This window comes from Drosophila willistoni (assembly GCF_018902025.1).
Source record: "Drosophila willistoni isolate 14030-0811.24 chromosome 2L unlocalized genomic scaffold, UCI_dwil_1.1 Seg196, whole genome shotgun sequence".
Taxonomy (NCBI): domain Eukaryota; kingdom Metazoa; phylum Arthropoda; class Insecta; order Diptera; family Drosophilidae; genus Drosophila; species Drosophila willistoni.
Genome location: NW_025814048.1, coordinates 3,576,613 through 3,603,706, shown reverse-complemented (window position 1 = coordinate 3,603,706; position 27,094 = coordinate 3,576,613). Strand labels below are relative to the sequence as shown.

Here is a 27,094-nt window from a genome sequence, read left to right as displayed (position 1 = left end):
ATTAGAAATATTTTAAAGAAAATTTCGCTGGCCCTTTTTTTAAATTTTGTGCAAAAAAAAAATACTCTAGGGAAAATTTTCGGGTACATAATTGATGATCAATTTGTTTTTTGTTTGCTTGTGTGTGAGAGTGGTTGATTGTGTGTGTGTGTGTGCACGGCAATTTTCATGTCAAAGTTCAATGAATTTTCATTTCAATTTATTAATAAAATTTTCTGCTGCAGTTTATCGTTGGTTTTTATTTATACAATTTACCAATTTTTCAACCAAAGTGGACGAAAAAAAAAGAAAAATGAAAACTGTCACTGTGTGTGCGTATGTATGTGTGTGTAAGCATAAAAAGCGAAAATGCAATTTGCAAATTAACAATAACAAAATGAAGCAACAACAACAACAACAAGAACAAGCAACAGCAGAGCAAAAGTGAAGCCAATGGGTCAGCAGCTCATAAATATTTATGCCTGGCGACAGTTTTTGGATAATTTTCTGTCTGTTGTTGTAGCTTTTCATTCTTTAACCTCAATAGTGCACACACACACACACACACCCATACATAAGTAACTATAGACGGTATCTGTATCTGTAGCAAAGCATCAACGAAATATTGAAATATCCAAGTCTATATATACATATATGAACAGATATATATCTTCGCCTATATTTCATGGATATATTTAAAAAGAAAAATCAAAACGACAAAAATCTTTGCATGCGTTGCCAGCATTTTGAAATACAACAGATGCCGACTGCGACGGCGGCAGAGACGGCACTGCCAGTGGCAGCGACTGCGACTGCAGCAGAGACCGAGGCAGAGCGAGGTGGCAGAGAGTTGGGGCAAAATAATTTTCGGCAGCTGCACGTCTCAGTTAAACGTCGTGTCTCAGTGCGGTCAGGCCAAGAGCCAATTCGCGATCATCTCGACACAGAGCAAGAGAAAATTATTAAGAAAAAAAATCGAAAATTATTTGCAGATACAAAATCAATCATAGAATAAATAAGCTGTGAAAGTGAGTGAGACAAAAAAAAAACAAAACACCAAGTTGAAAGGTTAAAAAGGTCAAATGATCTTTAAGAGTTAAACCATATAATCCTTACCATAATCATCCTCCTCCTCCTCTCCTAGCAGCAGCAGCAACAGCAACAGAAGCAGCCATCATGCAGGTCTTCGATAATACCATGGTAAGTTCTTAGATCCGCCCCCCTCCGTACTCAGTTTCCCCTTTCGAGTTTCTCCAGGTGGTGGCAAAGCCAAATTTATGACTCCTTCACCTCCCTCTCCCCCCATTTAGCCCACTTAGCTTAACCCAGAAATGCCAATACACACACAATTACCACTTGACGTTTAGCGTTTAGGGCCAAAACAAATGTGTGTGAGTGTGACTTTTGCCACAACCACGCCCATTTTGGCTTAGTAGCAGAAATGGGCGTTTTTAACCAGCAAGAAAAACAGGAAATAGTCATGCTGAGAGTGTTCAAAATGCGCCGCCAAATTAATTATAAAAATTCACTTAATGGCTCTCATCCAACTGGGTCAACGTAAGAACCAAGAAGAACCAACTAACTATCCAACCACCCAACCCCCCGCCCACTGCACACCTCCCATTTGCATCAAGTACATGTGTCTAAGTTGCATCTCCAAGTGTCAGTGCAACAAAATCCATTTAAAAGGCACTTTAAACAGACAACTTAAACGAAAAGTAAAACAACGTCATCAACTATTTTACAGAATGATTCACTCATGATTGACACAAGCAAACATAGTTTTTAGTTTTTTTTTTTTGAGACTATACAAATAGTTTTTTAAAAACATTTTGTCTATCTAGACAAAATGTAAATAAAATTTTTATAAAAATTCAAATGAACTGGAATAGGAGTCTCTTTTAAGAGTTTAAAGAGTTAAGAATCCAAAAAAGAATTTAAATAAGAATTCAAATAAGAATTCAAAGAATTTGAATAAATTTCCTTGAAATGAAGGAAGTTCTCTAATCCGCAGTTTATTCTTGAGAGTTAGAGAAATTTAATTGGAAAACAAAATTTTTAATTATTTTTTAATCGTTGAGAAACTTTGTTCAAATTTTTCGATTCTTCAAATTTTTAGATTTTTCTTCTTTTACTTCTACTTCAATGTTGAATTAAGTAGTTTGTTATTGAGTTCGATCTTTTCTAGCTTAATCATATCTTTTAGGTTTTGGAAACAAGAAATCATAATCCCAGAATAGTGCAAATTTTGAAGCAATTTATGGATCAATCAATTTATGAATCAATAATCAACCAAGGAATAGTTAGTAATGGGATTCCGACTTACTTTGCATATTCAAAACATAGATTATTTAGACAAATAGAACTTTCAGAAAGTTCTGAGTGACAGTAACATAAAGGATGCCCTTTCAAATTAATGCAGATTGAAGGACACGCTCTTATCCAGGCAAGGAGTCGAATGAAGACAACGTTTGAGATGGAAGAGTTTAACTATCAATGAATTTACTGTTGATCCTTCTCCATGTAACTCTATCCTTAGGATTTTTATGAGGTCCAAAGAGTAGTAAATAAAAAATAATGAAAACCAAAACCCATAATTCAAACCAAATGTCTTACAGGTTTTATCTATACCTAGGTCAAGTAAGGTCCAACCTAAATCCTCTATGATAAATTATATAAGTAAAAGGTCTATCTTAAATGAGAGTTTTAAGCAGGATATTAGACACTTTATGATGTATTCCCATTCTTTGCTGACGTTAAGAGTCATTAACTTACACTTAGTCACCATGTTATTTTCACTGTATGGTACATCATTTGGTATTCAGTTAATAAATATAATAAATAATTACAATAAACATTGCACAAAAGACATTATTCTTCTTGTCGAACAATTTTCATGGACCATCAATTTAAAGATATGACTAAATTATGAATAATTCTTAATGGTTACCTGATGCATTTTGTTTAATTACGAGTTTTTCTTTATTATTTGTGATAAAATTTTAAGTGGCAGGCCAACCATTAAAAGTGCAACTTTGTCTCTATATACGTGACCGATCTGATCTTTCAAAAAAAAAAAAATTATAGTTTTCTGAAATTTTTGTTCATTGCGTTATGTTTTCTTTTTAATTGCCTAGAAATTTCCATGGCATTTCAATTTGATATGACGATGATGATGCCTAGGCAAACGGATGAGATCTAAAAATAATAATATTTCCATAGCTCTGATTTTGAGTTTTTTTTTTATTTTGGTTTTTTTTTTTGTATTTTGGCTTTTTATATATATTTATTATTAATAAACGGCGACGAAGCAAACTGATTTATGCTTTTGGCTTATGGAGGAAAAAAAATATATTGTTATCTATTTCTCGATTTGCCTTGTTGTATGCATTGACAGAGTCAACTGAATATTAGGGACAAGGTTAAATAATGATGACGAAAGCTAAAGAAAAGCCAAAGCATTTCTTTCTGTTTTTTTTTTATTTTTTGGGGCAAAGTCAAGTGGCAAGTGGCAAGCGGCGGCAAGCAACAACAAATCGTTGATTTCCTTTCAATTTTTATGTGTCTTTTCGTCTTTCGTGTTTTTTTTTTTTTTGCTTCTTTGGCTTGCTACAAAAATAGATTGCCCAGTTTTACAATTCAACCAGCCAAAAAGAAGAAAAAAATTGTTAGGAAAATAGAAAAAGGAAAAGGGAAAAGAAGTCACAGCGCTACGACTTTTGCATACTCTTCGCCTAAATTTGCTATCAGTTGGTTTACTTTTCACGTTTCTCATCTAAAAACTGGAATTTTGACTACAACTTTTGGGTAAACTAATTTTAATATGTTAATTATTAAATATTGTTTAAAAAAAGCGCTCAAAAATTTGCCTTAGTCAATATTTCTTTTTTTAGGAATATAAGTTTTGACCCATTACGAGATTATCTATCAAATGATCCAATCAAAGGGAATCACATGTTTTGAAATTTGAAGACTTAATATTATAATTTATAAAATTGCAGATCTTCTGACTAGTTCAGAGACTATATTAAGGGCTAGTTCAGGGACTAAGATCAGTTCCGATTTCATTTTAAAGAATTCGACTAAACTATAAGGACTTTTCAGTCATTTTTAACAATATATAGTTTCTTTTTTTTTGATCAAAGGACCATTTTATCCTACAAACTGACAAGACAAAGGCTAAGATTCTTCATTTTCTAACTTTCACCTATCTCATTTCATATGATATATACCCTCTTTTAGCATATGAAGTTAAGGTATACAAAGAAAAGCCAAAAGCCTTGCAATGGAAATGGTTTATTTTCAGGGCAAATAAATCAATTGGTTTCTGTATTTATGCAGATGCCACCATTTGATTATTTCGCACTGTCGTTGATTTACGATGAATTTCTTTGGGGTTATGATACTAAGAGGAAGAGGTGGGATGGGGAAACACACACTGAGAGGACGGAGGAATGTGAGTTGTAAAGAATTGAGATGTGTAGAATATGTGATTCTAGTTTGGGGCATTGGGGAAAGGGCAAATCTAGTATTTGGGTGCATGTCATGTGTAATTGCTATATGTCAATGTCAGATCAGTACGGTGAAATGTGAGAGTGTGTGTGTGTGTGTGTGTGTTGGTCTGACTTGTGTATGTGGCCAAAACTTGTGGTTTCACAGGTTCAATTGCCAATCGGTTGGAATCGTCTATATGTACATATATGTGGCTTATTGTTGATTCAATGATTTGTTGCTGGGTAAATATGCCAATTTTAATTTCAACCAATTGCAAATTAATTGAAAAATTTTCTCGCATCGAATGAATTATGACAGTGAAAATTAAAGTTGTTCACCAACTTTAAAGAGTCGTCATATTGATACCCTATATATATAGCTTGGTAGTGAAATTCATTTACTTAATAGTTAAAACCTTAGTCAAAAAAACTAGCAACCCTTTTTCTTAAGAACTAAATACAAAGAATTAAAATTAATCAATTTTTAGACATTAAATCAACTTTAGCTCCTCTTTGGGAAACAACTCAGTCAAAACTTCTGTTTATTTTACATTTTTCTCATTATTAATTTCGTTTGTCAATCTTTTTTCGCTGTGATTCCCAACTAGTTTTAGCTTTCAAGATATGTCAAATGATCTAGACAGATATTAATATAACGATTACAATCATATTAGTATTAATTGAGTTCCTTAGGGTTTATTTCTAGTTAGGTCCTAAACATAGTGACTTTAATTACTTAGTACTTGCTTTTTAATGACTAGCTTAATATACCTTTAAACTAATTGTGTATATACCCTGTATGGGGAAAATTATAACACATAGTTTATTTATTTTCTTTAAGCCACGTAAATGCCTCCTGGCAATTTCAATTATTGTATTCGAATAAGTAGCAGATAGATGTATACATATTTAGAATTTTGAACTTTTGCTGGTTTAATCAAACCTTTGATATACCCTTGCAAAAGAGGTATATTCAGTTTGCTCACACGTTTGCAGAGAAGAAAGCAACAAATGGGGCATATATATTTTTGATCATCAATAGTATATAAGTTTATATAGCCATATCAGATTGTATAGTCATCAAAAGTTCATTCCTCATGAGCCGTCCTTTGGCATGAATATAGCTTTTTATATTAAAGATTAAAGACATAGAAATAAATATTTTATCTTATACTTTTTGACAACATATTATGCACAGAAGGACTTAGCTAAAGTAAAGTTGAAAATTCTTAGAAATAAAAGGCGGTTAGCATTAAATCCAATGTGGAAAGCAAAAGTACAAAAGGCAAAATATTGTGAATCAAAATTAATTTTCCTAATATTTTACTCAATGGTCAGTTAAAGGCAACTTATACCAATAGAAATTCTGGAATAGTTCTCAAATTAAAAGTAAATACGATAAATTTGGCAGAAGTTGATTAATTTTTATGCAAAAGACTCTACATAAGAATATATGAAGCAGCGACTTCTTATATTCAGGAAACTAAGCCTTGAAATTATTGATGGAAATCAAACACAAATAGTTATATCTAAATACAAATGTATAAAATTGTTTCAAAGTAGAAAAGGCTCAACTGCCTGAACTCCTAAAGTAAGTATGTAGGTAAATCTCAGAAAAAAAGCTTTGTATATCATTCTTATGAAATAAATTGGATTGAATTGAAATAAAAATACTCATTTTATAATGCCAAGGTCTTCCAATAAAGTGAAGAGTATCACATTGACCGTTGACTTTCAACTCAAGAAATTAACAATTTATTGATTTAAAGGCAAAAATGGATTTTTCAATTGGAATTCACGTTTTGTTTATGAACCGAGCCAAAACAAACAAACAAACAAGCGAACAAACGAATGAATGAACAATAAATCAACCAGAACAATTTGTTTAACAAAAAAAAATTAAAACCACATGCGAAAATGGCTTAATTGTAGGCTAATAATAATTGTGGTGCGGTCTATTTATAGGAATAAAAAGAAAAACCACAAATTTGATATTTATTTCTCAATTTTTCATTTCCCATTGCAGCGCCGTGCCTCACGCCGAGCCTCTTTGCGCCGCGGCTCGATATCGGCCTTGCCACAGAAATCAGCGGAAATTCCCTGGGACATCTTTGAGCGCCTCTTCATGCCGTTTCTATTCTGCCAGGCGGCGGCTATAGTCAGTTCGCATCTGCTGCATGCTCTGAATATATCGAATATCTCGGCCTTTGCCCTCTTCGTTTGGTTTGCCCTGTCCACTGTGGGAGCTGTGCTCTTCTATCATTTCGTTAAGGTGAGTTTTTCCTTTATTCTTTGTTTGTTATATCTTCTTTTTTTTCTTTATTTGGGATGACCACAAAAGTCCATTTCAGACCATGTAATCCCTTTCAACACCAGCAAAACCACAATGAGGATCGGTTGGCATTCTGGTGAAAGGTTTCACAACTTTAGGGCATGTCTGGGAAAAGGCTAAGTATACATGTTATATGCATACATAGACATCTACCTACAAACATATATATGTTTCAAGTGCCAAACCGCAAACACAACAATGGTTAGGCAGACATACGAACTCAGGCAGAGAGAGAGATGGTGGCATGGAGGAAAGTGGTTTTGGCGGGGGGAATTGCCCCCCTGGTAGGGCAAACAAATCACTAGATAGAAACTAAAAATAGTCTACGAGATTGTGCCAAAGAAGTGACGACAAATGTCTGAGTTATATTTTTCCGGCCTTTTCTTTCTCTCTCTCTCTCTTTTTTTCTTCTTTTACTTGCATATTCTTAACATTTTAATACCTCTAAGTGCAGCGAGTTAGAATAAGGTTTATTAGACTGACCCAAGCTATATTTCCTTATATTAGATAAATCACTTAGAAATATACAAAATTAATAGCGTTAATTCGGTTAATTTTTAAATTAAACTTTTCCTTTGACTTGGTTTATATACTAAATTGGCTCAAAAAGGTGTTCAAGCTGGCTTATAGCCAAGTTTTAGTAATTGTTAAAATATTGTCAAAAATACCTATTCTACTTATTATATTCAATATTTTTTTAATCATAGAGTCAATAATACTAATTTTGTTTCTACAGTTCATAAAAATTGTTTTTAAAGTAAAAACTTTTTATCATTGGAATGTAACGAAAAAGCGACATTAATAAAAAAAGACAGACACATAAATTTAAAAAATTAAAAAGAAAGGGAAAAAATTGAAGTTTGAAAACAAAAATCTACTTTATTATTACCGATTTATTAGACTAATAATAAATATATTAAAAGAAAAATGAACTAAAATATTGACTGAATCATTGAATGTATATTTTCGTATTCTAAAATAATTTATTTGATTCTTAATCAAATAATGAGCAAAATTTTCCAAATAAAATTTTTAAAGGGTACATGATAGTCTATTGGATTCTTTCGTTTTTCAAGTTTAACCAACAAAAGGATTTGGCTTTAGCATTGGCTTTCGTTTGATATTTCAGTAGAAGATTACGACGAAGACATGTACTAGGACGAGGACAACTAACTCACTCACTCACTCAGCTAGTTGACTGCCAAGCGAAATGAAAATGAAAATACCAGAGACAAAAAAAAAAGCACAACAAAAAGGATAGCATAAAAAAAAGAATAAATAAGCAGCAGAGTCATAGAGCCAAGAGAGAGAGAGCAAAAGAGGTAACGTAAAGAGTAGCTCTAGGGGTTTCCTAATGAATATAAATTTGTATAGAAATAAGTTAGAATTTAGACGGCGAGAGCGAGAGACATAAGGAGCATAAAGTGTTAACTTTTTGCCAGGGATCTACTTAGTCAATAACTAAGCAAAGTTAAAAGTTAGCCGACTGAAGTTTTGAAAGTGCAATATGGAATGTTGCAGTAGGAGACGCGAAGTTAAACCAATTAGTTTTCATATAGTTTTCCTTACGCCAGCGAAACATGAAAAGTTTAGAGAGAGAAACAGACAAATGGCAAATTTTTCATTGAAATTATGTTTGGGATATCTACAAACATATGTGTTACAAGTTTGAAAACTCAACACTCTTTAATTAGGTAAGACTAGATGGGATTAGTTGTAGATTTTAATAATAATACTTATATAGTAAACAAGTTTATAATTTAGGCTGAATAATCAAGGGCTAATAATTAATTAGCTTAAACATATATATTTTTACATATTTCTTACTAGATAATTATAATGTATTCCATGGGCTAGAAGAATTTTTCGGGTTTCTTTCAGCCCTGGTTCGGCAAACACCTTTTACATACACATTACGCATACGCCATGTGTATGTCCTGTGCTATCTATTTGATTCTAGTTCATTTGACTTGCTTTCGCTTGAGCAATTTGCCGTTCATTTCACTTAGTTGAATTTAATTTATCATCACATAAATTTAACCATTACATTTATTTCTGTCCATACGTATATATATATATGTATATGTATCGGTGGGAGCAGATAATGGCTAAGCTGTTTCTTCATTTCCTGGCCAAATGGGCCGAGAGTGACTCTCCTCTATATATATATACATATATATATCGACAGATAACTCAAATTTGCGTGCACTTTAATTAGCTCAACTGACAGAAGAAGGAGGAGGAGAAGAGAGAGGAGAGATGGAGAGGCAGTTCCGACTCCAGGACAATGCCACAGTGACAGTGGCCATTTGCTGCCTGGCAATTATTCGCACGAGAATACGAAAATGAAAGAGATGGCAGTAGAGTTGGTGAAGAGAGTGAGAAAGAAGTAACATAATTTTACGGCACGTAGCGAACTCTCCTTTTTGCCTTCCTCCCTCCCTTTTTCTTCATTTGCATTGATAAGGGCAGAGCAGAGTAAGCAGCCAGGACATATCCTGGTGCTGCTGCTGCTACCTGGACCTGGCAAGTGCCAACTGCTTCACGTTAGTGTGATATGCAACCCGACATTAAGGTAATAAGCACAACTGCATGATAATTAACGACAACACAGTCGAGTCCAGCCATGGGCACTTCCTCTTTGTGTGTCCTTGTCTTCCCATCACCAACAACAATAACACCTCGTGACCATGGCATCAATGTCAGTTCTTACTCCTCTTACACATTTTGATCTTTACTCAAGGATAATGTCAATTGGCGGGCTTGTCTTTAAATCCAATAAATATATATAGAAAACCGCATTTGCTCTACATTTTTACGCGGTCCAGCCAGCTCCTTTGATGTCCCAGAAGGAAACCAGGCGCAGCCTAAGATAGTCAGATGACCCTTGACCTATCCATGTAATTTTTCGTTAAGAACTAAACAAATGAATAGCAAAGTTATTCTGACAGCTTTAAATTTGGGGCTGGATAACTTATTAAATTACCACTGAAATTATATCCCAGACAAAGTTGCCATAAATTATTTAAAACTTATTGCATTCCAGGAATCAAGAGGTTTCTGAAAGAATGCTTAAGTAACTACTTAGTTAAACCTTATATTTGAAGCGTTTCTTAGTCCTTGTGAAAGTAATTTAATATTGAAATGGTGAGGACTTCAAAATCCTTTTTCTTAATCCGCCGATTCGTAGTTCTATGCAAGTAAAGCATATGGAAAATAATTATCACAAGTTTCTCTTAGACTTATATAATATTTATTTAATGTATCTAAGGCAAATCATTTAGAGAAAGATTTTTTTTAAATTTATTTAAACGTAAATTTAAACACAGTCTTAATACAGTGACTAAGGCAAATTTGAGCTCCAATAGCAAGCAACAACTTGATCTTAAGATTCATTTTAATAGAATTTAAGGGAATTGAAGACTAATTCCCATAGAGATAAATATATAGAACATTAGGTAATTAAAACTTTATTTTAAATCGTTTTTTAAAATTTATCATGAGATATTGGTATCAAGAATTGTATGGAATATGTAAAAACCTGTACATATATGTGAACATATATCAGTTAACTGCTACTGATTAATCACGAATCTAAATCAAGACATCAAGACATCAAATCAAGTCATACTTTCGAACGAATACAAACAGCGAAATTGGGCAAACAAATATTTTGAAGTTCGAGTAATGCCGAGTTGTGGCTTGGATCTAATCAAGTATAAGATAATTTTGAATACTACAATCACTCGGCTTAATCAAATCGAATGTAGTGTAGAGGCTTAGCCATTCCATCTCTTTATTTATTTATTTATTTATTTATTATCTGAATTGAAACCGTGATTACAAATTACGGACAATTCTTAAATCTAGCTATACAGGATACTAGATGTATATGTGTATATGTACAAAGTCTAACTTGTATTGTTGAAAGTTGATATTTTGGTAACTTTGAACCAGATGATTATATGAGATGGGATAGGTTTGCTTCTTTGAAGAATTGTTTAATGGAAAGGACGTTGGAGTTGTTAAGGGAGTCGACAGGATTAGGTCTGATGTTTTTTAGATGTCTGATGTTTTTAGCCATACATCCCTACTGTATCCTTTCAAAGTACTCTTAATGTAGTTTATTCCATCTTTGTAATTCATATTGAACTCTATTATATTTGGGAATTGGTGAGCTTGTTTGGTGGCCAAATCCGCTGTTTCGTTTCCCTGAATACCTGTGTGGACTGGGACCCATACTAGGATTATTTCTCCATCTCCATCCATCTCTTTTATATTCGTTTCCTTTGGTTTTGCCTAAAAACTAAATTAAAAAACTTGGTGGTTTTTATTTTGGACCTAGAGCAGAACCTTCAAAAATGTCGACAAAAATTATGAGATTTTCTATGAAAACTGTTAAAGCTTTTAATACATTTATATGTCTTTAAAGAGATGTTTTGCTTTTAGTAATTAACTAAAGCCATTTATAACTTGCTAAAACTTGCTAAAATATCCTTCGACGTGACACCTATTGATAACTATTTTAGATATTCCAGTGTCATCTATAGTCTAAACACAGTTTTAGTCTTTGTCCTTGTCAAGATCAAATTGTATGCTAAAGTTTGACTTGCACAACATTAAAATAAAGTCTCATCATATTTCTACCCAGCCCTCTGATGTCTCTGTTTCTCTTTGTATCTCCTTCTCTGTCTAACTCGCGAAAATTTGTCTTAGCTCTATGCTAAACGCAGAATTCTTGTATCTATTTTTAGACCTAGCAACAGAGCCAGCAACTCACTTCAGTTCAGTTCCGTTCCGCTGAGTTTGGTTTGGTTTGGTTTGAGTGTGGCAGCGGCAAAGTCAATGTACGTCCCGCCCCCTACCGCACCACCTTTCCACCTATCCGCCCACCTAACTTCGTCTTCGTCAACGCCTACAACAAAATAAAAACGAAAAATTTTCTTGTCAACGTCATCGTGACACCGTGAATGAATGTAAATCGTTGGGTTGGGTTAACCCAAAGGAAACGTCCTTGCCTTTTGATTAGTTTGGCTGGCCAACTATTAACCCGGTTTGTAGCTGTTGTTGCTATTGTTTTGTTTGCCAAAGAGAAAAGTTGTATGGAGAAATGTTTTTGTCCCCAATTTGGTATTTGCATATTGAGATCTATGTAGTGTCTATGTCTGTGTGTGTGTGTGTGTGTGTGTGTGTGTGTGCAGGTTACATATATACATATATTTGACTTTTGCTTGTCATTTCGTTGTTCGTTGTTTTCGTATCCTTGCCACAATTTGCCCCTTGTTTCTCTTGCTAACGCTGTCTCTTTCCCACTTCCTCTCACTCCTTGTCCTTGTGTTGGCTGTTTTGCCTTGCGCATCACGTTGTGCATTTCATTTTTATGTCACGGCTGTCAAATTAAATTACACGCTAACACACACACTCATATACACACACAGAGAGAGAGAGATATTCAACAACTGTTGATGCGCCTAAAAGTAGGCACACACATAGAGCAAAGAGATAGAGAGAGACAGAGAGACACATACACAAATTGGGTGCAATGAATTGTAAATGCGTAGCTAATGAAATGCCCAACAAATTTGCCATAACTGCGAATGTGGGCGAACATCCCTGCCCCCTCTCTACAGTCACCACTCCCCCTGCTTCCTTCTCCTGCCTTACACTAGGCAGTAGCGTCTGTTTCAAAAAAAGGGGTACAACTTTTCCCGATTTTCACTTGATATGCAGCTCACAAAAAGGGCCAAATGGGGTTAAATTCAATAGTAGGTGATGGGGAGGGGTTGTGGTATTTGAAAAGGGTTTTCGCAAAGGGTGGGGGGGTGGTGGCGGAAGGAGTGACCACCTGCATAACTGCTAACTGCTAATCTCAAACACCAATTACATTTAACGTAATACGCATAATTAAGCTGTATCCACACACCCATCCACCGTTTTGGTTGAGTAAATATTTCCTGGAATTGAACCAAGATAAAAGCCTGCATGAGAGAGGGAGAGGAAGAGGGAGAGGAGTTTTTGTTGTTGTTGTTGTTGTTGTTGTCAGTTGCCACTGGCGGTGTGTAAATAATTGAATTAATAGCATCGTGTAAGCTCCACTAATGAGCAAATGGCTCATCATTTTCTATCCATCTCTTTCTATTGCCATTTGAAACTTTTACTACTAAAAATTGTTTACTCCTTTTCCTACTACTATTTTAATGCTGACGTACTTACATCTTTAACTCTCTCTTCCTCTCTCTCTTTATCATATGACCTTTGAACAAAAAGGGATATTGAATTCAGGTGGTTTCATCGGGGGGATCGCATCAATTTTTTTGTTCTGCTGTTCTTGACATTGGCAGAGCCATTAAAACAGAGAACTCGCTCATTCTGTTCTGGGCATCAAATTCAGCATCAGAGCTGTCTGTTGGTTTGATTGGTTGGTTGGCTGTTTGGTTGGTTTGTTGTTGGATTTGTTAAAATGTCAAATTGCTGTCTATTTGGCTTCAGTTCTGTTTTCTTTTCTGTTTCTCTGGATTCAACTTTGACCTTTTCCGTTGGCTGCGTCAATGTGCAATTGGTTTTTAATTTAACTAAAATGCGCAGCAGCAAAAGTCATCCTTCTGCCAGGAGCAGCGAAAGTTGTCAAGGCGATTTAATGGCGTGCAATTCTTAGCAAACGTTGGCCACATGAGCCATAGATGTCCTTCATGCCATTGTCAGGCCAGCCTGGGAGTGGAGCATGTGCATGTTTCAATGTGTGTGTGTGTGTGTGTGTGGTAGCAAGGAGCAACAGGCCACGAGTCGCACCATAAAAACGAAATAGCAAATGCTGCAAAAGCCACTGTCAGACTAAGAGAAAGAGATGGTATGTAAGAGAGAGGGGTGGGGAGAGGAGTGGGGGGAATTCACAGAAAAACGCACGCAAACAAAACTTTGCACATAATGACTTTTTATGGCGTGTGTGGGGAAATGGCTATGACTACTACTACTACTACTACATATATGAGAATGGCCCCCATGGACTTTTGCCTTTCTATAGACTCTTTTTCTCTTTTTCTCTCTTGTTCTCTAATTGCGAATGCAGTGGCTACAAAAACAGTCTACAGCATCAGACGGTTCTCTGGCAATGGTCTCCAGAGCGGTTTTTGTTTTTCCTTCCTACCATTCCTTGCTATTCCTTGTTTTTTTTTTCGGGTTACTTTTTTCGCCCCTGTTTTTCGTAGTCCTTGTTGTCGTTGTCGCACACAAATCAGCGTAAAATTTGTCTATGGTTTAAGTTTTATGAAGCTGTAAATGCGACAAAGTGAACACAAGTTCCCAACAGGAAGTTCAGGAAACGAGCTCGTTTTCGACAGAAAGACACAGCCAACGAAAAAACCAAAAACGAAAAAAAAGACTCCTTTGCCCCATTATCCATCAGTTAAGATAAGGAATGAGCTGACTGAGATGACTGTACTTGATGATAAGCTGATGCTGCAGCAGCGACGCTTAAGGACTTTGTAATCCCGATAAAAATGACTCCGTTTGACGTGCGAAAAGAAGTCATTGAAGAAATGCACTACCAGTCAGTACATTTGATAACAACTCGTTAAAAAGAAAGCAAAATGTTGATATAAAAGAAAACTATTAAAACACCAAAGAGATCCACAGATTGAAGATCCTTTGGCATATCATGAAAATTACTTATTCTTTCTTTTTTCCTTACTTATAACATTTGTGAAGTAGATATTTATATTAAAACTCAATTTATTTACTTCAATTTATATCGTCTTACAATTGCTGAAAAGTGAAATGATCATCTCTTACTATTTTCGATTGTTATTATCATTAATCATTTTATAATTTTGGTAGGATAAAGCGTGAATATGAATATCTCCAGGTGAAAAATTGTATAGATATTTGATTAAATTTCTTATATTTTTCGCACGAAATGCATTAAAATCATGCTATTATTATATCAATTGAACTTTATATTTTACTTTGCTTAGGGGAAAAAACATTAATCCGCTTGATAATTTTGCATTAGCTAATGATGCCTGGGAAAAGTCCTGGAAAATGTTTATTTTTAAAATTAATTTTGCCACTAGCACACACATATATACAAATCGTAATTATTATAATGAAAATTGTAAGGATAACTTTTCATATGTACAAAATTAAGAAGAATTCAGTAAGAAGAAGCAGCAGCTGCAAAGACAACAAAATCCTAATCCTTTGTATAAGCACACGAGAGAGACAAAGACCGAGTAATATAGATAAAGAAGAGGAGAGCCACAAAGTCAAAGCTTTGCGTGCTGTCTGCCCCATGGCACACACACACACATACACATACTCACACATTCACACAAAAATAAGCTGCAAATTGGCCTAGGTTTCGTTTCGTTTCGTTCAAAACCAACATGTCGTATACGCAATGTGAAAAGCCTTTAATGCTGACGCCGCCGTCTGCCGATGGCGTGAAGTTGCCAAAGGACCTGCCACACGGCAGGGCAACGTGCGTGTGTCCCTCCCCTTTAATCCACTCCCTCTCTAGTGTGTGTGTGTGTGTGTGTGGCAAAGTAAAACACAGAAATGGTTTTTAACTTTCCGGTTAATTAATTTATTACAGCTTAATACGTTCAATGACTTTTGACGTTCGTTTTCCGTTTTCCCTTTCCCTTTTCTATTTTTTCCTTTTTTTTTTGTGGTTTTCTAGTTGGTTTATTTGTCTTTTTCTTTGCGCTGTCCGCAAAGACCAAGTTGCTTTTCAAAAATATATATTTTTCGTTGTTGGTTTCTTCGTTGTGGCTTGTATTAAAATTTTTTTTTTTCTCTCTGTCTATTTTTAGCCACTGATTTAATATGCGTGCATGCGTGTGCTTGTTTCTCTGTATGTGTGTGTGTGTGTTCCCTTTGGTTTTTTTCGGCTTGTTTTGTCTTTTTTTTTTGTTTGGTTTTTTGTTGCTTGTGGCTTTCCTTTTTTTTCGGGTCACATTTTGTCGCCTTGTTCATGGGATTATAATGTGTGTGGTGGGTTGGCTTACAATTTGTATGCGGTTCGTTTGCCATTTTTCACTACCCAACAACAACAACAACAAAACTGCTGTGACTCTTCTTCTTCGTCTTCTTCTGCTTCACGCCTTCCCTTGCTTATGTATGTAGATTTATTTTCGGGGGGCAGCACAGATAACTGCAGAGAAATTATGGATATTTCTGTTTTTTAAAACATTTCTTTCTCCACTCAATTCATTTAACAAAATTCTTCTCCATTGACCCCTATTAATCTTAACCAATATCCCACACACTTACACACACACACAGACTGTTGCCTTCTTCCGATGTTTTGTTGTTTTGTCATAAATTATTATTTGTAGAAAATAAAGGTGCACATTTTCAGAGAGCTCCACCTTATTGTTGTTTACATTTGCCATCAGGCAAATAACTTGCCAAGCGGCCCACGCAAAAGAGCTCATTCTCTTCCTTTCTAATGCCTTGCCATTATCTCCCCTCCCTTTCATTCCATGCGTCACTTGTTGCAGTTTGCACATTAATTTATCTACATTTTCCTATTACCTACCCTCTCCCCCTGCCCCCCCCCCCCTGTCTCGACTCAATTGTTGGTTTCTAGTTTACTTTTTTTTTTTTGTTTTGCTTCATACCCTTGAGCATAATCCATTATATAAATATTACGTATACGCCTCTTGTACGTAAGCCGAAAAATTAATGAACTAAAAATAAGTATATTTTTTGTTGTTTTGTGTTGTTTTTGGTTTTTGTGGGCCATAGATCGCATAGCCAAATGCAAATCGCGTGCCCTGGCCACATTTATCAAAATGTTGTTGGCTAAAAGTGCGCGTAAAATGCTTCATTTTGGGTAGTGGTGGCTTCAGATAGAAGCCGGCACCTGCTAACGTTTCAGCTTCTGGTGCTTCTACTTCCTATGGAGTTAGAGTATATAAATCTTTCATTCTTTTACTTTCTGGCTGCAATTAAAATGCAATAAAGGATGCATTTAAAATGCCTGAAATGACTACTCATTGGCTTGCTTGCTTCCGCCAGTTCCGATAGTTACCCAAAAAAGAATCCAAAAAGGAAAACCAACAACCAACCTAAGACCAACTGGCAACCATTAGCTGCAACAACAACAACAACAGCATTAAGAACTCTTTAAAACAAGTTGATTGACATGGCTTCTCCTTCGTTTTTTCTTCTCCTTTTGCTTTTTTTTTTAGTAGGTTTTGTAGCTATTTTTGTGCTTGCAGTTTTTTTGTTTTTTTTTTTGCTTCTATTTTGAGCAGAAAAGCGAGAAAGGAAAAAAACAACACAAAAAAATAGAAAACCGCAGGCTGTCGTGTTCATAGTCGACACGACATCTACACTAAACTACAAGAATTGTGGAGAGGAGATGGCGTTGGGCTGGGGTCAAAAGGTAACCGCTTCTTAGAGTGGGTGAGTGTCGGCATCGTTTGGCATTGCCTTTATGCCTTGCACGTAGCCCAATTGCACTTGGTTGAAAAAAAAAAACTTTTCATTTGTCTCCTTCACTCTCTCTTAGAGTCTCTCTCTCATCCTTACTTTACTATACTCTTTCTTTGCTGGTTTGCATGCTTCACCCCGTCGACGGGTTGAGTTTCAGTTTTCCTATTTACAGTTTTCTTCTCGCTATCGTTTTTTCTTTCACTTTCGCACACGAAAAGCTGTTAAAATGGCACATAAAGCACATTGAGCCCAAGACCCAAAGTCTGCCTCCCCGGCCCAGACGTGCGAAATGGACAATTGATGACACTTTGGTTTTCTTTTTTTTTTTTAACTAAACTTTATAATCGCTTGTACTCGCAACGTTTACAAAGACTTAATGATTAACCCAAATTGAATTGGGCAAATTATGAAAGGAAATTGTATTGCATTAGAGATAAAGAGGTTGATTAGGTGAATAGGTCTTAGTAGAATGAATCTCAATCTAAATATTCACAACATAACTAAAGACTGAACGTACATATGTAAGAAAAGAGATTGGAAAAAAGAGAAAACCTTCTCTGGGGATTCGACAACAAACAAAGGAGAAGTTAACTTAGTGAGATTTTACTAGGAGAAGTTAGTAACTTAGTGAGATTTTACTAAGAGAAGTTAGTAACTTAGTGTGATTTTACTATTCTGAGGAACAACTAGGTCGAACTTGATACTTTTTATGTTCCAAAATAAATGTAGAACTCTTCAAAATCGGTTCAATATTGTCCAATATACAGGCTCAGAAAATTAAATTAGGAAAATTGTTAAATTAATTCTCATGAACTGAGGCTTTTATTGAGATTAATTTGAGATCATTTTACTAGCTTTCTGACGATTTAAATAGTTCTATTCCTTTTCTTATGACATTAATCTTCCTTTTTGAGAGAATGATGGTTTAAAATGAAATGGAGTCTTTAAATAAGTTTACATATGTCCATCATTCTTTGGAAAAATGGATTATAAGGACTATGTATAAGGCTACAAGAATCGCTATTCCTCATAAGAAATAGACAAGAGTCTGTTTAGTCTGTTACATAGTTAAATCAGCTAGCAAACTAGCGCAATTAGCAATGAGATAAGAGTTAGACTAGGAAAAGTCTATTTATATATGATTATATCTTATCTAGCAGTCCTCGGTAGATGAGTTGTCTAAGTGGCCTAGTCATTTAGTCAACTGAACAACGAGGATCCGGGTTTAAGTCCCAGGCTAGTGTATGGATGTAGTTTTCGTCTAAGCCGAAGTCCTTAGATGCCAGTGCTTGTAAAATATAGTTAACTATATCCTATACTTTAATAATAACAATAATATCTTATCTATTTTCTCAAGATCTTCAAATTAGAGAAAGGCATATAAATATATATTTTGTTTGTATATTAACAAAGGTATAAATAAATTAATACTAAATTCAGTAATTTTTTAGTACTAAGGGTGGTGGCACATGAAAATTCCACTTTTTCTCAATACTCAATATTTTCTTATTGAAACACTTTGAATTCTTTGCCCAGCTGAAACCCACTTGTCACCAGTCAAACGCAATTTCATGTTAATGTTGAACTATGCAAAACTCTGTAGATGTTTATCAAATCTTTATCAAAATGTTTAAATACTAGAGAGCTGCATGAATGATAGTAAAGTCAAAGTCAAATGAATCCATTTGAATTGATTTCAAATGAATGAGTGACAACTACACAATGAAATGAATGAGTGTGAATGTTAGTACTTGTCAAATCTCTAAAAAAATATCTAACTCTGTTCAATGAATGGCAATGAATTGAGTTTGAATATATTGTTATCTCCATGCAGTTCTCTATTAAATACCCCATACTTTTGGAACTCGTAATTTTCTTTTGATAATATTACATCAGCGACGAACATTTTGTAGTTCAAAAAAGAACTTAACTCATATGGTACCTATATAGTTTAGTTTTAAATATTTACTTAAAGAATAAACTAATTTTAAACAATACCATTATGATGAGGCAAATAAGTTCCCAACTTATCCTCGTAGTATGTAGATATAGAACTGACCAAAATAGTTGGCAAAAGTAGTTGAACAATTTATTTTCTGTGGTTGAAGGCTTAAATAAATTTTAAATAAACATTTCATGTGTCAAGTTCACTTGTTTATTCATTAAATTTTGTTTATTGTCTGCTTCAATAATAAAAGCTACAGCAAAGTTTCTTTCAAATTGGATTCACTTTGGAATAATTTCTATTTCGAATCATTAATAGTTAAAGACATTGATGAAGTCCAATTCATTTGAAATTTAAAATTTGATAACTTAGAACTAAGAATAGAGAGAGATACTTGACTGGACTGTAGTGATTTGTTTGCCAAAAATGAAATCTCATTGCCCTCCCACTTTCTCTGTTTGTCTGAGTGAAATGAAATTTGATTGCCGCTTTCGTTTGGCTTGCCAATAGTTCAAATTTTCAATTTAATTTCTTTCTTGTTAGTGAAACTGAATGCTCTTAGCTTTCCGTAGAATTTTTATTCTTTTTCTTTTTTGTCTGTTTTTACTTGGCTTTAATTGAAGCTAAACAATTCGATGCTTTGGGGGTTTTCTTACCATTTTAATTGCTCAATTTTCGTTAAGTAAGCTTTTGGTTAGTTGACTTGGTCTGTCGTTGGTTGTCTTTATGGCTGGAGGGGAGGGGTGGCTAATGGGTAATTTAGTCGCACAAACTTTAAAGGGATTTTCTCTAAAAAACCCTTGGAAAAACTCCACCAACTTTCATAGAGTTAAAATACACACAAAAAGGGACAAAAATAACTTACACCAAATGGCAGACCAAAAAAACAAGGTAGAAGCAGGAGGGGTTTGGGGGGAGCCTGACCAAAAAATACTTGAATTTTTTATTAATGCCAAACACCACAACAATACGACACAGATTTCGATAAGCCACACACACTTATGGCCACAATAAAATGTCGGCCAAAAGTCCTAATGGGTGTCAACAGCCGCAGCCAATAATAAATATATACACCACCCTCCCAAGCCATTCTCCCTCTCCCCTCTGCCTGCTGCTGTTGTTTTTTTTTTCAACAATTTTACGAGCACTTTATAACAGTTTAATAGCCCGAACAATGAAAGTGGACCGCTCTGCCCTGCCTTCATCGTCATTGTCGTCGTCAGCCCACTTTCTCGGTCCACTCATCCAGCCAATTGACGTACTACTTGAGTTTTCCACAACCAATACTCTGACAAACTATAACTAATACTACAAACTACTATGACTACCTTCTCCCCTATATACATATATAGTCTATAGATATTGGTTAATGGCATGATGAATTATGACACTAGCAGCCAAACCTCTCACCCATCTTATTCCCACTTACTCTGCCATCATCATCATCATCGTCGTCGTCGTCGTCATTATCCTGGCTGTCTGACTGGGACAAACTGTTCATTGTGCCTTTTGTGTCATAGGCATCCGGACAGGCATATCAAAAGCCTGATGATGATGATGACGATGATGATGAGGGGAGTAGGGATAAGAAAGGAGGCAGAGTCAGAGGAGCCACTGACATCCAGATGAGAGCGCGTGTCTAAAGCGGAAGTGTCGCAACGCACACGTTTTTGTGTCTCCAGCAGCGGCAGCAGCAGCTCAAGCTATGCCGGAGATGGAAAAATATATATTAATTGTTTCGGGACTTTCATTTTATTGGCAATCTCTACTTTCATTTGCTTTCATAGGATTCACCCACAAAAATTCCAAGAATAAGCTGGAATTTCTTTCATTAATTTAGCTAGTTTCCCCAACTGAATAGTTTTAACACTTGCCATGGCTTTGAATGACTAAATCGTTTAAATTAAGTGGCTAATTTTTATTGGTAATTGCACTAATTAGTTGGGATACCTTTTGAATTTGATTTGTTTAAATTGATTTAAAACTTCTAAATTGACTCCATTAAATAGGAACCTATAATTATGAAATTGATATAAACTATCTTCACAGCATTAAAATCACTAAAAATTTGTTAAAAACTATAATTTTATGAAAATGTCAATAAACTTGTAAAAAATGTGAAAAAATTTACAATGTTTCTACCTATCTAAACCATAGTTGTCTTTAGTTCATGGCTAACATAGAATCTATCATAATTTTTGTAAACGTATTTACCAACATTTTCTGTAAATCAACAAACTTAAAGACTGAATAATCCACAAAATGAAAGAAATGAGAAATAATTGTCTATTTGATAAGACAAAAGGTCGTGTATCTCACTTGGCTGTCGCTTTCTATCTCTCTCTCTCTCACACGTATTCACACTTTGTGGCTAATTACTCATACACACACACGTGTGTCAGTTCATTTGACAGTTAATTGTTAGTATGGTCAGTTATTGACCATTGATTAAAGTTTGAATGAAAGTTGAATAAACCTTGAGATGTCAAAGAAAAAATTCAACTAGGTCATTAAAAAAATTGCCATGAAATCAATTATTGACTACAATTGATTTGTATCTAAGCGTTTTATCAAGGAATATTAATGAAATGATTACCCCACATATTAACAAAATACCAAATTAGAAGGTCCTTAAGATTTGATATCTCTATAAGTTATGAATTCATTTTAGAAGACTTACGTCTAAAGTTTTCTATAGCTTTTGTATTTCGACTACAAATTGAATCTTTTTCGCAATTTATAGACTTTTAAAACCAGACTTATACTTAAATACATTCTAAGCTCCATCTTAAATCCTATACGATTTATAATCAAACTAGATCTAAAATATTTCATATAAAATTTCACTTACTCTTTTAGGTTTCCGCTTCTGGCAAGGGAGTCCTGGTTACTGGCTGTGAGTCACCTTTGGCCTGGTATTTGGCCAAGAAACTCGATGATCTCGGATTTACAGTCTATGCTGGCTTCAATGAGCCCATTGAAGATTCAGATGAGGCCAAGATCCTTAAAGAGGAGACCTCGGGACGCATGAAACTGTTGCATGTGGACATTACATCGGAGAAATCGGTAAGGACATTAAGAGAGAGAGAGCTTGCAGAGAGTAAGCTTTTAGCTGAGCTCCCAACCCAATTTTCCATATGCTTTTCTGACAGCTTTTGGAAACTGCCCGCTATGTCAGCCAACACTTGCCCCATGGCGCCGAAGGATTGTGGTCGGTGGTGCATTGTGCCCATTGGATAGCTTTGGGTGAACTGGAATGGATTCCATTTGCTGTGCTGCGCAAAAGTTTGGATGTCAATTTGCTTGGTGTGTGAAAATGAAATTTCCTTGTTGGGAAATTCCCTGTTTTTATTTGAAATGTTTTCTTTCGGTTGTGCAGGAGCTGCTCGTTTAACTCAAATCTTTTTGCCCCTGGTGCGACGTGCCCATGGACGTGTTGTCTTCCTGACCTCCGGTCTGAATCGTGTGCCATCGCCAGTGCGAGGCATTCAATGTGCCACCCAATCGGCTGTGGATTGCTTTGCTGCCTGTCTGCGTCAGGAGATGCGTACCCGTGGAGTGGATGTTTCTGTTGTGGCAGCCGGCGAGTTCGCTCCTGGCAATGGCTGGCTAAATGAGACTGAGCTGCGCGAACAGGTGACCACTTACCATCTAAAGCTTTTTACGATAATTTTCATTCACACATAAAAAGTGGTAAAGAATAGTTGCTCATTATATTCCCCCCTTTCCCGCCCAACCCCACTTCTCTGCAGGCCAAACAAATGTGGAATCAACTGTCCTCGGAGCAGAAGAAGGCCTACGGTGAGGACTACTATGAAGCGGCCATGACTTCTGTGGAGAAATATTCGCGCCAGGTGAGTTCCCTCAGGTCTCAGCTAATGGTGATTGGGGCATTACACTTTATTATCCTTTTTTTTTCAAGGCTGCCGACATTCAACCCACACTCCGTGTCCTTATCGATGCTGTGACCAGAACTTTCCCCATGGCTCGCTATACTCCAGTGACGGCCACCGAGAAATTGCAGATCTTTTTGGCTGAGCATTTACCGCCATCGCTCTATGAGTCGATCTATGGTGAACAGAAGAAATTTGTCTATTAAACCGGAACATCCCCCCCGCCCACCTGCCACCACCCACTACGAATCACCACCCACCCAAGCATCAAGGAGACGTCTCTATATTGTTGCCCTTTTGGCATTGTTATTATTATTTTTCCGGCTATTACCACCCCCCTACCCCACCCCACCAAACAGAACCAACTTCTGTTGCTCTTTTTGTTTATTTGTTTTTAGAAACGCATTTAAAGGAAATTCATCATCATCATCAACAACAACAACAACAACAACAGCAACAGGAAGTCAGTTCAATGAGCATTTAAAATTTGTAGAAAATTGTTTGTTGTTTATTTTTTTAAGGAGCGTCTGCATAACTTTTTTTTTTTGATTATTATATACATATGTATATAATGTATGTGTTATATATGTTTACTATATGTATATTTTGTTTTTCTTAGAACGAATTGTAAAACAGAAAATATAAAAAACGAAATTAAAAAATGAATAAAAAAAACCATATCAAACGGAAACTAACAATATTTATTTTATATTTTTAAATTTGCCAACAATGAGTTAGTTTAATGTTTTGAAAATAAATGATAGACTAATGCAGATTTATGAACAAAGAAGTAATATGAATTTTAATTTAAACAAAATCTTTTCCAAACTGCTTGGAAAATTAGACAAAAAGGATGAAAAAAATCGAAACCATCGTTAAAATTATGAAGATTCCGAAGTTGTTTATCATCACTTTGACTTGTCTAACAAAATAAAGGTATTTGCCTACGAATTGTTTATTGAATAGGCTTTTCAAATGAGTAACTTATAAACATTTACCTATTGATGTATTTTTATATACTCAGCTAAAGCTTTTCAGAAGAAAGTGGCTAACAGAGTTGCCTTCTCTGTTATCGATATCACTTTCAATCTGAGCGAAATTGATTAAACCTCATTATTACATACATATATAAGATATCATATGTCAGTATATTCGATTTTCTAAAGACTCTGACTGTCTTCTTAATTAGTTAATATAGAATTTCATTCTTACGTTATCAGATATCATTCAAGTTTAATTACATTTGCCCAAAGTGGTTTGTTTTCTTTTCTTTTATTCTTTGGGTCATTTTTTTAGCTTAAACTTAATGAATTAAGCAATGGGCATGGCCTTTTTTTTTCTCTGCCTTTGGCATTTTCACACTGGCATCGGCATCAGCATCAGCTTCGGCATTCCATTCCATTCCATTGAGATTGAAAGCATCTTAATCCTTTTAATTGCTTTCGATTGACATTTGTTGAGTGCTGCTTGAGAGTGAAGAAATATCTGTGTGTCTCTGAGTGCATTGTCTGGTCCATTCATGCATCCATCCATCCATCCATCCATCCATCCATATATCCGACCAACTACCGCCATTAGCCCAGGTTCATCCTCTTTTCCGTCATCGCCCGCCCAGGTAAAAACTAAGCTTAAGTGCATGTCAGAGGACTGAGAATGAGACTGCAACTGCGAAACGAAAGTGTCATCATAGCAAGCGAATATTGCACATAAAAATAAATTCAATAAATTTTTAATGCATTTTAGGATTGCTGCCGCAAAAGCAACAATGACAATACCAACCATTTGCAGCATTTTGTCAAGGTTCTCAACAACAGAGAGAGAGAGAGCAGGAAAAAACCGTCCCCTGACATCTGAAATCAACAAAGTCAAAGCCAAAGTCCTAGTCGGTGGATGCAGGTGGCAGGTGGCTGGGTTGCTTGGCGGTTGGCGGTTGGGTAACAGATACTAAGAAGCGCATAACTTTTGCATAAATCTTGTGGCCCATTCTCCTTTGGCCACCACCATTAGTTAATGCATGGCAAGGGCTCCCCCAGCTGCTGCCACACATGTTCGAACTTTTCAACAAACAAAATATAAAATAGAAAAGTTGCATAGCAAATAAGTTGGTTAGCTAAAAATAGTTACATATATTCCAAACGAATGAACGAACGAACGAACCTTCGATGACAAGGTCAAACCATATACACACATATGTACATATATATCTGACCAATACTATAAATTTGTACATGTGTGACATTTTACATTTTTATTGCTGTGTAAAATATTTTCATTTTCATTTTTCCTAGATTTGGATTATTGTTTTTCTGTCACCGAACACGGAAAATTCCAAAGAAATTTCTCAATTCTTTTTTTTCCATTTCCTTATTGCTTAGTCGGACAGTTGTGGCATTTGGATATCCGTTGAGGCAAACAATTTTATTCCTAATGGACAGTTTAGACAATTTTTTTTTTTTGTCTTTGATTTTCCTGTTTATTGTAAACTGAGTATTAGTTGCCCGAAGGGGAATTGTGATTTCAATGTAACTTAAGCTTCTTAAGTGGCAACGCCATACAATGTTGGCAATGCCATAGCCTCTGGCAACGCTGATGGTGACTTGAAGTCAAAGCTGGTAACAAAGCGGCAACAAATTCTATTTAAGCCACTTTAAGTGATATTATATATTAAGCTTGGATCAGTTTTATATTGCAGACAACAGTTATGGTCTTTAATATCTGTTTGTGAAAGAAATATTCTAATGAAACTCTTTGTTTAACTCCGCACACTAACTCAGATGAGTTTTTTCAGTTGTTGTTCATTTTTCAAAACTCCATAGCCCAGAGGCCTTAGGACTGGCCTCGTCTCCATTTCCTGACCTCGTGTTATCCCCCCTCTAGAAACTCCATAGTTGCAACTTTTATGTGTTTAAGCAAAGTAGAGTAGAGTAGAGGAAAAAAAAAATCAGAAAAACAATCCAAAAAGAACTAAGAATAAATGTTTATTTCAGGTTTCTTGTTCATTGAATGTTATATGCCAGACCTAAAGGCAAAAGAATTTTACTGCAAAATGTTTTACCTTTCCAACCAGCTAAAGGGCAACAGCAACAGCAGAGAGAGAAACAGGTAAAAGTAACTACCGTTAGTTGCTGACCCTTATTTTTCTTGAAGCCCTTTTGTTAAAGAGAAAATGCTTTACATGCCAGGCCAAAGCAGGATGCAACTACAACAATTCAACAAATTGCATACACATAGGGAAATGCATTCAATTCACACAATAATTGAACTGACCGAAAAGCAGATGCCCGAGATGATGATGCTGATGCTGGCACTTTGCATAATTAAAATTGAGCCTAAAACTGAGCCTAAACTTGATTAGTGGTCATTAAGTGAATGTCAGCGTGCGTCTAAACAATGGAACTCTGTCTGCCAACTGGGCAGTAATTGAATTCACCAACCGGATACATTAGCCAAAAAGTCCGCCTAGCTATAGACTTTACGGATAAGCCAGTCCCAAAATGCAAAATCCATAATTTGTATGCAAAAAGTTTTCATTTGCAGGTGTCTATGTCTATGAAAGGAGGAGAGTGTGGTTGGAGGAGCAAACAAAAATCTATTCAATATACAGTTTAACCAAAGAAAACTTTATCTCATTCATATTTATGGCCTGCAAACACACAGAGTGGAACAGAGAGAGAGAAAACTCAATTTCAAGTGATTCATATTTTTACACACACATTTATGGATTTATTTATTGTGAAAAAAAAGGAAAACAGAAGAAGAAAAAGGAAAGTGCTGAAACATTTACAAAATACAAATATTTAACATTTAATTTACTAATCGATCGAATTAATTAATATACAAAAAATTTCATTCAATTGTTCCCTATGGAAAATACATTTTGTTCTAAGTGTAAGTTTTATCTAGAATATTTTCATTTATGTTCTTATAGAGGGTTGTCTGTGTTTTCTTTTTTGTTTTGTGGTTTGCCTTGAAGGCCAATTAGGTATACATATATTATATATATAAAGATGCT

General features: G+C 35.3%; 1 protein-coding gene across 2 annotated transcripts; it reads left to right on the top strand.

Moving 5' to 3' along the window:
* The first annotated feature begins 884 nt into the window (after positions 1-884).
* LOC6640524 (D-beta-hydroxybutyrate dehydrogenase, mitochondrial) lies at positions 885-23,510 on the top strand. 2 transcript variants are annotated; one of them, XM_023182085.2, is made up of 8 exons: positions 885-1,007; positions 1,127-1,179; positions 6,499-6,744; positions 22,049-22,255; positions 22,342-22,495; positions 22,569-22,825; positions 22,942-23,043; positions 23,112-23,510. In XM_023182085.2, exons 2-8 carry the CDS (start codon positions 1,156-1,158, stop codon positions 23,286-23,288), a joined length of 1,167 nt encoding a protein of 388 aa, XP_023037853.1. In that variant the 5' UTR covers positions 885-1,007; positions 1,127-1,155; the 3' UTR covers positions 23,289-23,510. The 2 variants fall into 2 exon arrangements, with proteins under 2 accessions (XP_023037853.1, XP_002063572.1); XM_002063536.4 differs by having other exon boundaries at positions 1,124-1,179.
* Positions 23,511-27,094: the final 3,584 nt, after the last annotated feature.

Bases quoted from the DNA above. Each gene is read 5' to 3' on its own strand.
- LOC6640524 (XM_023182085.2), top strand. From the start codon at position 1,156: ATGCAGGTCTTCGATAATACCATG. The intron at 6,745-22,048 runs GTGAGTTTTTCC...TTACTCTTTTAG, and splicing joins TCTTCTATCATTTCGTTAAG to GTTTCCGCTTCTGGCAAGGG. The intron at 23,044-23,111 runs GTGAGTTCCCTC...TTTTTTTTCAAG, and splicing joins TGGAGAAATATTCGCGCCAG to GCTGCCGACATTCAACCCAC.